This window comes from Gallus gallus, chromosome 10 (assembly GCF_016699485.2).
Source record: "Gallus gallus isolate bGalGal1 chromosome 10, bGalGal1.mat.broiler.GRCg7b, whole genome shotgun sequence".
In the NCBI taxonomy this organism is placed as follows: domain Eukaryota; kingdom Metazoa; phylum Chordata; class Aves; order Galliformes; family Phasianidae; genus Gallus; species Gallus gallus.
The window spans coordinates 12,662,260-12,676,424 of record NC_052541.1 but is presented as its reverse complement, the minus strand read 5'-3'; the positions used below and the strand labels follow the sequence as shown (position 1 = coordinate 12,676,424).

At 43.6% G+C, this 14,165-nt stretch overlaps 1 protein-coding gene across 14 annotated transcripts in view; it reads right to left on the bottom strand.

The window, feature by feature from the left end:
- MTHFS (methenyltetrahydrofolate synthetase) overlaps positions 1-14,165 on the bottom strand; it is a 32,104-nt gene that overhangs the window by 10,611 nt on the left and 7,328 nt on the right. For 7 of the 14 annotated variants that reach the window (XR_005862560.2, XR_006931010.1, XR_005862563.2 and 4 more), the window contains one exon: positions 451-1,068. Coding sequence is in view for 2 of the 14 variants with exons in the window: in NM_001277626.2 (NP_001264555.2) it covers positions 845-1,068 (224 nt within the window). In the remaining 12 variants the exon portion in view is untranslated. Of the gene's footprint in view, positions 1-346; positions 12,338-14,165 lie in introns of those variants that run through there. The other 7 variants (XR_005862555.2, XR_006931008.1, XR_006931009.1 and 4 more) reach the window with 3 other exon arrangements.

Here is a 14,165-nt window from a genome sequence, read left to right as displayed (position 1 = left end):
AAGGTAAGCCAGGCTCTTTCACCCCATCATCACTCTTAAGGTATTGCACTCATAGCGCCCTTTGTCTGCACAGGGACAAGTTAAAACCTCCCACCCAACCCTGTATTCAGCCCATAAACACTGTTCTCTGCAATACTTAGTATCTCATCCTTTAACATATACTGACACCATGATGTTATGGGATATTCTGAATGGTTTGTACAAAATTATGTATGTTGAAGTAACATTAAATATTATTTTACCAAAATAACTGAGAATGCACTGATTGCATCTGAGCCAACGTGACAATCTTACATTGAGTCAAAAGCAACAAACATATGCCAAAGTCATAAACATGAAACTTTTGTTATTAGCAGATATTCCTTTTATTGTGAGACCACTTCAAAGAGCCAAGCATGCAACCAGTGTTATTTGTGTACAGTAAAATCAGCTTAGACATTTTGGAATCACCTTTTTCAGCCCATCTTGCTGTAGGTCTCTTCTGTAGCAGCAGGCAGTTCACTTGGACACTGGAATAATAAAACTGTGCAGTATCATGTAGCTTGTTCCTCACAAGTATGGTGAGAAGGAATGATTCTTACTTGATAAAGAGTCAAGCACCCTTATTTCTATTGGTTCTAGAATAAGAATTCGCTACAGGTATTTGTTAATTAGAAACAAATCGATGCAATTTGCATTACCATTACCACACTTACATTGTTGTGTTTTGTTGCTGCTGCTGCTCAAATACAAGTAATGTATTTTAGTGCTTGCAGCATCATATATGACTATTAGCAAAGTTATGACTGACGGACACGAAGTCTTTGGTTGGTTGATCTGGAGGCAGGATGGCATGAAGGCACTTCTAGCAGTCTTCGTAAAGGATTTCGTCTACTTGGACATCATTTTCTGTCACAGGTACAGATTCACAAATCTGTTCCCTAAATGCCAAGGCAATTGTGTAAGGCTTTCCACTGGGATGTTTCATACATCTTCCAAGATAGGTATCATAATATCCTTTCCCTCTTCCCAATCTGTTGCCTTTTTTGTCAAACCCGAGGCCTGGCATGAAGATAAGGTCAAGACCCCCTGTAGAAAAATAAAATACACATTAATGGATGCAATGTGGATTTCCTGACGGCTGGACTACATCCAGGTAACTTCATGCATAGCAAAAATGCTAGCTTTGTGTTTTGCAGAATGCTTCCCTTTCTTTGATCAGATGAAAAATACCTTGAATGCTAAGCCTGTGAATTTACATTTTCATCTTACCAATTGGATACTAGCTCAGCTGTAAAATAATCAGACCTTGAAAAGCTAGAAAGAAAAAAAAATCTACCTTATAACAAATTTATTTTATCACTTTAACCTCACACTTGCAAATGCAAACGATTATGACTATAAATCTAGACAGAGATAGAACTCAGAGAAATTAAATTCAGGAAGAATCAGAAAATCAAATGAACTTCAACATTTGCCACAAACAAAGAAAAAGAATAAAGAAGGAGAGAAGAAAGACACATAAGTGAGAGAGAGCACCTTCTGGACACAGCTGTTAAGATGTCACGAACCTTTGAACACTCAACTTCCCCAAACCAGAGGGGCTTGAAGACAATATATTCTGAAAGTTCTGCTTTGCCAGGTAGGTAAAGGGAATGGGTCGACACGCTGAGCATCCACCAGGCACAGGGGCAGCCACTCTGAGGCTTCTCATCCCTTACACAAAGCTTGTTTTTTTGGTGTTAGAAGTCTTGCAAGGACATTCACTGAACAAATGAGTTTGGCTGGCTTGGTACTGACTGCTGAACCCAGAACACATCACTTACTGGTTTCACAGTGCAAATAAAGTCTTGCATTCCTTGCTGCTGTAGCAGATGGACACTTAAGGAAAGAAAGTCAGGAATGGAAGGGGAAAGCTAGCATGGACGAAAACACAGCTAATATGAGCCTGGAAAGAAAGCAAATGCTGCATTTCCATCCTCTGCTTCTTCCTTACAGGAATATTAATACCTTAAGAAGCATGTTCTTAACTCCCTTCTGCTTCGTTACCAGAGCTAGGGTGCATTAGGTATTTTTCTGCTTTTCCTACGTCCAAACCAAGTTTCTACCACCATTTTGGACTGCACAGCTCTCACCATGTTTAGCTGAGGAACACAACTCAGCGTTTAAGGAGATACATGGGAGCACGCACTGAAAGAACCGGAGCTAAGCAGAGCTTTTTAGTTTCCAGGGAACCCCAAGTGAGACCAAGTATCAACTCTGAACTCAACTTGGAAGAGCAGACAGAAGTGCACAGAAGACCAACTCATTTGCACACGCTTCTCAGTCTGCTGGAGGTTGTCTTCCACTGCTCATCCTTCAGAGAGGAGTCACTGATGCGAACACCTATCCATCATGATCTGACCAAATCAGAACACGGATGTGGAATATGCAAGGCAATGCAGTTAGAGAAGATTAATCTTGTAAAGCTGGCATGATACAGTTAGCAAGAATGTGGGTTGTTTTTTTTTTTTTTTTTAAAAAAGGTCAAGGAAATACAAAGAGGGAATTAACCAAAGGAGAGACTACATAATAATACTGGTTGATGTGAAAGGGAGCCCGAGTGATTCACCACACTGCAGTCAACTTTTGTTTCATAAGAAAGACAAATGGTGAATAGCAAACAAGGAAGAAAAGAGGCAACTGAGAGGAATCACAGTCTCCTCTGAAGACGGATGCCATTTTTATGGTACTATCACATAGACCACGATGTACCACGTCAAACCTCAGTCTGTAAGTAAAAACCGACGTTTGCCAATTGTCAGGTCTATGGACTAAAATTTAGGAACTAACTGGTCTTTCCTGATTAGCATGATCAGTAATGGAGATTATGTATGTCAAGCCCTCCTGCAATTAATACTATGCTTATTCCTTGTTCTATCCACGACTTGCCTCACGCTGGCAATCCAGAGGCATTCAGGTGGCCCAGGAGCCAGTATGTACCAAGCATCAACCATACTGACAAAGAAACACATTCTGGCATACAACTGTTTCGAGCTTTTTTCACTCTGTGTGACTCTCATGGCAAAAAGAAGAAAACATTTGCAGTTGCTACTGCTAGTAGGTAGGACTGTACACAAGGGGCAAATTTGCTAGGCAAAAAGGTGCAATATCTCTTTACATCTATATTACAGACGAAGAAAAGCAAGCCAAGGGAGGCACTAAGGGAAGGAGGAATTGGCAGGAACAGAGCTGGGAAGAAATATATTTTCTGTGTCGTTTAACTGATAGCACAGGGCACACTTGAGTGAATGCAGATGCATTAAAGCACTGTTTTCTTCTGGGTTCTCTGGAGAAATGGAGTCTGTTTTAATGAGTCAGCTTCCTCTAAGATCATGGAATTTTTATGCCAAATAACTCAAACGAGCTTGTGCAAATCTCAGTATGAAAAACAATGCTGTAAATACTGTAACAGTTACCCTCGTATTTTTTTTTTTCCATTGGAGCACTGTGATACTGAATGCCTTTACTCTGACTCACAACACACTGACTGATACACATGCAACTCACACTGCACAAGATTTAAGTAAAATACCAAGCAAGAGTTTCAGTAGAAAAATGACACAGCTACCCTGCACGGAGCCTGAAGGCACTTCAAGAAGAATTTGCCCCAAAATCCAAATCTGGGAGCTAGACTGAATGGCAGAAAGCTGCATGGAGAAAACACTTCCACGCCGCACAACCTGGGGAGCAACAAAACCTCTTGTGGTGCCTGCGGCGGCACGGGGGAAGAGCCGTCACAGGATGAGAGGTGACACACAGATGAGACCAAGATTGCAGACGTGTAAGATTACTATCAGTGGCAAGCAGACATCAACAGGATGGCAAGGGAGGGTAAGGACATCTTACTCCTAAAGGCATGTGTCCTCCTCACGCTGACCAGCCGTTCCAGCCCTGCAGGATCACAAGTTGCCACTCAGGATACCCTGCGGGCTTGTTCCTTCCCCACATCCTACTTCTCTCAATTTCACTCTGTGGAATGGCATCGCTGTCCCTGACACCCCATCAGTTTTTATAGCCACTGTAAATGAGGCCTTGTGATCTTCACCTACTTCTGCCCCTCTCCTTGTAATGTTTCTCTCCCCCACGTGCCTTCAGTCCTTAACTAAAGGCTTGTGGATCCCTGTGACAATACACCAGGAGCCCGGGAGAGAAAACCAACACTCACAGTATGCTCACTGTCGAGAGGTCTTTTGCTGCAGGTAATCTGCACTCCTCCTGCAATACTTACAGAATGTCTGCAGAATGCTAAGGGCTGCAAACAGTCTCAGGCAGCAATACACTGCACTAGCCCAGGTGTCCTATGAAGAGAATACTAATGCTTCTTATAAACTTTAATTAAGCTACGGGGTATCAAGTAAGGTTGGCAATTACAATGACTATCACCTAATACTCGCTGTATCTGTGGCATGAGCTGTTGTGGGCACAGCTCCTTCTACTGTATAGCACTGTGTGTGAAATAATATACACGGACTTATCAATGTGGGCATGCAGCCATGCTGACATGGCCACACAGCTTTCATTTATACAGCTAAATAAAGCAGGGCCAGAAAGCAAATTCATTTACAGGATTGCAGCTCGTCCATACTGTTCAAGTACCAGCACACTGCCTGGCACTACGAGAGACCAAAAAAGATAAGACAGGCCAAGTTCTCTGTAGTGGGGACAGGGCTGCTCTGTCCCACTTGGTCCTGCTTTATTTAGCTGTATGCAGTCACAGCTTCAGAACCAGCCATGTGGGTGTACAGGCACACACTGTGCACACATCTATGTAGACAAACCTTATGTCACAGAGAAGTGAAATGACTGGCCCAAGGGCTCAGGAAATGTCTGGCAAAACTACATGCAAAAAGCAGGTGTGCATGCTGCATGTCCCCCACTTAACCAGCAGACCAGAACCTTAGTATCCTCTCTCTGCTGTTTTAAATAGGAATACAAAGTTTCGCTTCCTCTAGGCAGCTGGTGAATTTCCTCCCTTCAGCAGTGCATTTCTCATTACCCTTTATGATGATATCAGGTTTGATTTGTTCCCCAGGGAAAGATTTTCTCCCTGCACCTCATTACTTCTCTTCTCCTTACTCTGATGTTCCTATTTGAAATGCCAAGAGGCATTTTCTGAAGCGTTCTTGACAGTGGTTAATTACAGAAGGGTCTGTCAGAGTGCACAGGTATGGGTCATGGAAGGGCTGCTGAGGCCTTGTCCCAGGCAGGGCAGCCAGGATGGCCTCCTGGATCTGAGTAGGCCTCACCTGCCCGCTGCCACCCCACGGTGTGGGTCATGCATATCCCCCTGCACAGCCAGGCAGTCCTAACGGAGGTGGAACAGCAGTACTGCCATCCCAGGGACAGGGTAACCACCGGCTGCCTCTGTGAAGAAAACATTAACTTGAGCACTGTATCCTAATATTGAAAGTATCAGTCTTGGTGACATGCAGTGTATGGGCCAATGAGTTGTAATGACTGAGAAAGTTCTAATTAATGGCAGAATCATTACTGTAACTTTAATCACCATCAGCACAGCTAGGCCTCTTGGGTAGGTGCTAGCTTCTCAACGTACACTCTACAGGGCACAGATCATCGTCTTGCTCTGTATTTGGAGAGCACCTAACATACTGTGGTCTAGGTTAATCACTAGACCTCATGGGAAACAACTTCATAGAAGTAAATATTTCTATTATGCTACAGAAAAACAAATTCCTTTCCCTTTATGACTAGCACTAAGCCTTCCTCCTAGAATGCCTGGAGTGCCCCTTGCACCACTGCTGAGACTGCTAACCTCCCAGTCCTTCCTTCCAGATGAAAGTGTCCTGTCCTTTGGAAAAATACTGCCTTTCATTTTAAACACATCATCTCTCTGCTACACACCTGCCTTACTCAGTGTTATATCTAAATCCGTGCACAACCATGATGCACCCACCAATATCTTTTGCACACATACATACACCCTATCTCCTCTGACAGAGCCATCATCAGAATCTACAAGCAAGCACTGAGCAACTCAGCACTTATTTGTCTACTCATCCATGTCTGCGTTTTGTGTCAGCATGAAACACTGGTCTCACAGTTCACACTTGCCCTCCCAAACTACAGTGTGGTAAAATATTTATACTTCTCCCTGAGAAGCTACATGCTAGCCATCACTCATATAGGTTTAAAACAATGGAGCGGCAGTTACTCTCTTGTTATTAAACCTGCAAAACACACTAATAATTCCTCTTGATCAGCTTCTGTGCTATGAAGCTGCAGTAAAGTAAACATCCTCCTCCTATTCTGAACTCATTTAAAACAAAATTTAGTGCCAGTGCATTTGAGAGGTTAAGGGCACTGCACAGCATCAGCTGTGGTATGCCAGCACTGCACAAACAAACCTGCTCTGCTCCCAAGTATCTCTTCATCTGCCATCAGTGAGGCTACTGTATAAGGCTAAGACTTGCAAATTCTAACTGTGCTTCCAATGTGGGAAAGCTATGAGAGGCTATAACCATCATACTCATTTCCCCTGAGGTTTAAGTTGCAGTCAGCTGAGGTCTATGTCTCATTTTCAACATTTGCAAAACATCTACCCAAAAGAAAATCCGAACAAGTACTTTTCTATTTCACTATTATTCATCAAGCTGGCGTAAGCACAGTAAATTAACCATAATCACCCAATGCCTCCTACAAAAATGCCTGGTTTTTGCCAATTCACAGTAAAGGAAATCATTGCCTAGAAATGTTTGAGTGACCAGCCTGGGAAAAATTACTTACCTATTCCCAACATTCAGATACTTGAGCACAGTTAGAATGATTTGATTGGGAAAGCATGGGAAACAAAAGATTTTTGGTCCTAAGGGTTGGTTGCACCTGGGTTCTCCTTTGTTTGTAAACCACCACAATGCTCTGAAGCATTGTACGAAGGAACAACTCCAAAGAGAAGACAAACTGCCTTACAGCTTCTTTAGAGCACATCAACACATCTTGTTAAATCAGTAATGCCAGCTGCAGCGCTACTCCTTCAGAGAAACTTGCAAGGCATTGGTGCATGAACTGCTTATGCTGGGATTGCTGGAACTCTGCTAGAACATGAGAATCTTTGTGTATCTCAATGTGTACTTACGTGAGATGCTTCAAGATTTTATCAGCTGCTTTTAACATAATGTTTACCTAAGGACCTATTTAAATATTTTAAACACTTCCACTTGATACATGTACATGTGAACTTCATTTCTTCACTCTTCTTCTTTTGCTTTCTGCTGTCTGGCTATTTTTAAAGCAAAATATGTCACAAGTGAATCATTTGGGGATTTTTTTCAACACATAACGTATCACTATCAATATTTCCAACCTCTTTGACTCAGTCAGCAGATAGTCTATCAAAACATACTCCAAATTGCTTGTTAAATGCGAACAGTTAAGACATCAGCTGCGTAGACACCTGCAAGGAGCTACACCACTTGACAGAAGCAGTAGGCATGCTTACTGGCAGGGTTTGCTGAACATGTAGAGTCAGCTGGTTTCTACGTAATGGCACCTTCACTGTTAAGTGTCAAACATGTTAACATCACAGCAGCTGAGAAATCCGGCTTCTTCCATCACAAGATTTTGGGTTTTTTAGGCTTGCACAGCTTAAGAGATACCACACACATCCCTGGAATTCCCCACCTCCCTCACTCCGGTTGCCCTGATTATGTAGACATGTTGGTTTGGACCACTTGCTCTCTCCTATGTGTGTGACAATGCGGGGATGAGACTTCAATTATAGGAAAACAGCCTAAACGCCATCAGTGCTCCACAGTAAATCTATGGAATACTGACACCTGCCGGCAAAAGGCTTCAGCTTCACATCACTCCTGGACAGCAATTTGCCCTCCATCTACACCCAAAAGCTGATTCCCATCCCATAAGCACAAAAGCCATCACAAGCAGGAAGTAAGCACACTTAGGATGCCAAAATGAAGACCAAGAGTTATACTGTGAAACTGCATCAAGGAGCTCCTGCCCCCTGGAAGCCAGCAGCTCCCTGCCAAGTCTGAGGGATTTCCCACTGCCCTGGGAATTGACAGTGTATTTTGAATCTCAGCAAGGAGAGCAGGAATTACCTGTGCCAAGAAGACATATTTTTTTGTAACTGAACAAGTGCTGACCTGGCTTCAGAGCCCACCGAGCTGGCAGAAAAAAGAAGAAAGAGTAATCTTGTGCCACATTCATGAGCTGAATGCTCAGCAGTGAGTACCAGAAATGAGACCAGAGCAGGGAGGACGAGGGGAGAACAGAGCTGGAAGCAAGACCAAGGCAGCAGGACTGCCCTCCTGGCACCAGCCAGCAGGCTCAGCTCTCTCACCAAACTGCATCTACAATCCCCGTGGCCAAACACACAGGTGACCAGCAGGAAAAGGTGTCCGTCAGCCTCCAGATTATTCAGATGATGTGCACCAAGGCACAGAGCTAAGTTTGGTGCCCCCTCCTCCTTTCCGAAAAGGAAAATAAAGGGAGACAAAAAATCTGTCTGGGTTAGTTCACGCAGCTAAAGATACCTGCATGTTTGCATTTCCCCTGCACTAATCTGTTAGGCAGACTCATGCCACACTCCACAAAACAACCCAACCTCTTATTTGCTTTTGAAAGACTCCCGTATCTAGGAGACAGGATAGAGAAAATGACAATGCTACTATTCACTCTGAAGCAAAATTAGCACTCTGAAACAAAACACTTTAGAGTCACTTGCGGTGAATTTAAAGCCTGTGCCTGTGTTGACTTTAGTTCTGTTTCAACTTTAATTGATTACAGGAGTAATCTTTTTAGTTGTTTTCCTGAGTGCAAGGAGAATGTTTTCTGCAAGAAGGCAAATGTGGATGTGACAATGAAAATTACAAAGAAAAGCACTTTTAAAGCCTTAATGAACTTAATGTAAGCAAAAAGCCATAGCATTACAGAACTCTCAGACCTCCAGGTTCAATGCAGGACACCCTGCACAGACAAAGTGTTAAAATTAAGTCACAGTGTTTGTGGTTTAGTTTACACCAGGGAAATTCAGGATGAAAGGATACCAAAGGGCATTACAAAGTGATGACACAGAGACACATTAACTTTCCCATTTCGGAGGGTTTTTTTTTTTTCCAAAAACTGAAAGAAAGAGACTCTTTGTAATCATACCATATGGAGAATCATAGAATCAGTAAAGTTGGAAAAGACGGCATGGCTGAGATCCTTTAGTCCAATCCCAACCCGCCCCCACCATGCCCACATGTCCCTCAGTGCAACATCCCTACACTTCTTCAACACCTGCAGGGAAGGTGACCCCACCACTTCCCTGGGCAGTCTGTGCCACTGCATCACTGCTCCTTCCGAGAAGTTCTTCCTAATATCCAACCTGAACCCCACCCTTGTGCAATCTGAGGCCTCATCAGTGCTAAGTATAGAGAGACAGTTACTTCCCTAGTCCTGCTGGCTGAGCTATTTCTGATATGATCCAGGATGCTGTTGGTCTCTTTGGCCACCCAGGCACACTGCTGGCTCATGCTCAGCCTGCTGTCAACCACCCCTCCCAGATTCTTTTCCTCTGTGCAGCTTTCCAGCTGCTGCCCCAAGCCTCTAGCACTGCACAGGGTTGCTGTGACCAAAGTGCAGGATCTGGGCACTTGGTCTTGCTGAACCTCATACAGTTGGCCTCATCCCATCAATCCAGCCTGCCCAGATCCTTCTGTAGAGCCTTCCTGCCCTTGGGCACATCAACACTTCCTCCCAGTTTGGTGTCACCTGCAAGCTTACTGAGGTTCCACTCAATCCCTTTGTCCAGATAACCAATAAGGGTATTAAACAGGGCCGGTCCCAATACTGAACCCTTGGAGAACACCACTGGTGACCGGTTACCAGCTGGATTTAACTCCATTCACCACCTCTCTGGGCCCAGCCCTCCAGCCAGTTCCTTACCCAAGTGAGTAGAAGAGTGAGTGTATGAAGAGTACACCTGCCTAAGCCATGAGCTGCCAGCTTCTGCAAGAGAATTCTGCGGGAGACACATTTCAAACAGAAGTAATGGGAGAAGTTCAGCTGAAAGCATGGGTATTCGAGTAGCAAACTGGGTGTGGAGTGTTACAGGGCTGTCTCAAGAGAGCTGTGGCAGCTGTGCAGCACCACAGGAAGGGCAGGCAGCACCGCAGGGGACAGCAGTCCAGTGCAGGAGATGGCATCGCACATCTTGAACTGAAGGCTGAAATGCAGAGAAACCTTGGGGGGAGCAGCTGATGCCACAGCTGGGTCCAAACGCAGATGTATTTTTCCAAGCAAGGCTTTTCCAAGCACTTCTCCTTAGGGAACACACTATGCAGAAAAATTATCTCTGGTCTATTTTACAAACCTGGAATAACATAACAGGCTTTTGTGTAGCAACTTGTAGCTGTGGGTTACCTGTGTGGAAACAACCAGAAGAGACCTACCCAGCGAGCTGATTTGAAAGCACTGATATGGAATGTACAGAAAGAATTCACTTATATTACACATATTTCACAATATTTATTCAGCTGGGCATAAAATGGTATCTCGGGCATCTCCAAAATAACATAGAGAAATTGTAAAGGCTGACAGACCAGTGGGTGGAACTACTACAGATGTAGGAAAGCTTTCATATGAGAATAAGAAAATAGAAAATATTTGGCAACTAAAAAAAAAAAAATGCTATTGCTATAATTCAGGCTTAACTAAGCAATGAATAATAAAAAGAAAGTAAATCAAACATCCTTATTTACTTCTCATCACAGATGAGGTATCACTTGAACTGAAAGCAGCAAATTTAAACTGAATACAAGGAACGTAGTATTTCACATAACATGGGAACATAATATAATATTAATGTAACAGGGAACATAACGTTTCATATTATGACTGAGTACAACCCGCTGCTGTCAGACAGCCGCAGAGCCAAGGGCTTAATACAAATAACATTAGATGCTCGTAGGCATGACCAGAGTGCATACAGGTAAAGCAAAAAAGAGAACTTGTTTGTAAGGGAATAAGCCAGGACCTGCATGTGCAGAGGTAGGAAGAAACCTCAGTTATTGCTGCAGAGGTACGAGCTGTGAGATTTCATGTACCTTGTGGAACTCCTGATGCTGGATTGAATGCCCAGAGCTGTGACCCAGCACTGTGTGTGGGGAGCGTTCTCTCTCTACAAGCAGACTCATCACCGGAATGTTAATGCCTCACTTGCAGTGAATTTGTTCTCCTTATGCGTATCAAAATGCGATGGCTCACTGTCTCCATGCAGAAGTTCATCCAAACTTCTGATCATTTCATTAAAAAATAGATGACGTTGAGAACTATGCCTTGATTTGCAATTTTGTTTCGTCCTATGGTTTCAGGTTTTCTTTTTTATGACCGGTGCAAAGAGACTTTAAATTATAAACCACCTCTTGACATATATTGTAGTGTAAGTTTTAATCAAGTCTCCCACAGGAAAAGAACATCTAACACTGTCCTCAATCACTTTACAATTTTGTTTGGGGTTGTTTTTATTTTTTCTTACTAAACAGCAATATTTATCACGTCTGCTTTCCACAAACCCATATTTCATTTATTCCAGATACGTTTCAATCTGCATATATCACTTAAGTATGTCACAGTTACCCCCGAGTATTATTTAGTACGTGCCTGTTTTCAGAATGATTAACAGCATTCTGCATACTCTCATTACACCTCCATGTACAACACCACTACCTCTAATGTACCTGAAGCAGCTTATTAGACCTCTGTGCTTCAAGGCAAGACATTTTCTCTTCCTACTGCCTTTTGATTATCAACTCCCATAAGCCTCATCTTTCCAAATCCTCTCGCTTCTGGTGCTTTCTGTTTTGGGCAGGAGAGGGCTCGTAGCCCATCATCTATTTTTTAACATCCCATTTTACTTTGCAGCTGTATGTTAAACCGCTACCTCTTAAGACTATATTGTCACTGCTTCAGATACACTTCTAAAGAGCTGTGCTAAAATTTGGAATGATTGAGAATATCGACAGCATCACAAGGCAGACTATCAGTCCTGGCAAGACGTGCAGCTCTTTGAATGTATGACTCAATAGTGGCATTTAGTGACAAGTGAAACCGAGCTTTTGAGGGCTAACACATTTCTGCAGGGCAGATGCCAATGGAAAAGTTTAAAACAGAGTTAATCAGCATCCTGGGATCGTTTCGAGCCACATGGGCTTGCTTGGAATGGCAGTCTAGAGGAAGCCAGCGTTTCCTTGTGGGAGTAAATAGCTCTTGTACACCACACACAGTCCATGCAGGTAAGCCATCCCTGCTACCAGCATGCTGGTGGCATTTATGTTGCAGCAATGCTCGAAGTATTCTGCAAGTTGTAAGGACACAAAAACATAACTAACCTCAGAAGCCAGCATACAAGGCTAAGATGAAAATAAAGCAGCTGTAAATCATTGCTAGATGTATGTTAGCATTTCCTCACTTCGTTTGAACTTTGGATTTTTCCTTATTATTAATAAATAACACGCTTTCCAAATTGTGGATTATCTAGTTAGCATCTCACTAATTATTTTCAAGGTACAACATCAATACTGTGATCAGGAGGTCACTAAATTTCCAGTTCTGAAAATTCTGGAAGTCTACAGTAAATTACAAGTCTAGTTCTTTATACATTCATTTCTGGGAGCAAAAATACTTATGTTTCAGGAGAGTAGCTACAGCTTATTCAGCATGGCCCATTATCACAAGATGCTATATTTTCAAATGACATTTTCCAGCCTGGGTATTTCTGCCAAACCGAGGCTGTTTTGTTCTTTTTTTTTTTAATTTCAGACAAAATGGTTCATCGGTTTCTGAGAACAAAGCTAGCAAAAAATGTCCAGGAAAGCTCTGCAGCTCCATGTTCTGAGGCAAGAAATCTTGATCAGAATAGCCTTGGTGACAACGATGTGGCTGTAGCCCTTTCAAATCCATTTGAGTCAGTCTTATAAAATGCTGTTAAAACCTGCTGTTTGCATGGGCTTAGGAAAGATTTGTTAGGGTTGATGCTGGGCCCCTCTGGTTGTCACCCTCTCCAAACCGCTGCTGGAGCTGCAAACACATGGACAGCCCCACAACTTTCCAGGAACCAGTGCCAGTTTACATGGGACATTCCCTCCACTCTGCCTACCCCATGGCCACAAGGCAAACTCAATCCAGCCACTTATCTGGGTTAAAAAATCCCAACCCAAACAGGCAGAGAGGAAGAAAATATTCTTCATCCAGTTTATGACGGGGAAGCCGAGGTAGGAGCATGCTGCAATCACAGGGAAGGAACGTTCCCAAAGCCAGCAGAGAGCCAGAGCTGCAAGCTCAGGCCTTCCAGCAGCACTCCAAGCCATGGACAGCCAGCAGGGCCCCCATCACAGAGCCTGTCAAACTGGGGCAAGACTGGGAACTGAAACAAGGAAGGAAATGACTGAAATTTCACTAGCATTTTTCTGGCAAGCCACCAGTTTACACAACCCCTCATCGCCAGCTCCCTACCAAGCCTGTAGTTGCAGCAGTCCAAATGGCATACGGCCCTGTCTGAGGGGAGAGCCTTTTACTAGTGGTGGGCTGGTTCTAACCTAGACTAGGTTCCCAGTACAGATACCTGTACTGTTCCACAGAAGAGGGCTGGGGACAATGAGAAGGAAAGCAAGAAGGAGACGACAGCAGCTTATTTAACACTGCAGTGATCAACAAAAATAATCACCCAACTACGCCTGAGAAGCAATTCTGCACTGTTCAGCAGAAGAAAACGAAAATTTAACAGAAAGTGAACTCTTCAGTGAAGAAGCCAGCCCAGTGGGGAAGGAAATGAGTAAACTGGGACTAGGAATCTTGTATGTCTGAACTCAGACAAGTGAAAGAAGAGAAAGCACATGATGTCCTCCCTTCTGGTGGAGGGAAGCTATTTATGTTGGCCCAGCTGCCCATGAAATGACCGCCTACGGCTGGGAGGAAGAGGAAACAGGGAGTAGGGTCAGAAAGGATGCTTGGAGATGGAGACTTTGACTTTTGGGCACACAGCTGGAGGGCTGGAGGCAGGCGTTACATTCACAAAGAAATTATAGGTTTGAAAATGGGCTGTATGGGAATTGCTAAGAGACGGCATGAACCAATGACTGAGCACCTGGTGAAGGGACACAGCCAGCCCAGGGAGCACAGGTGAA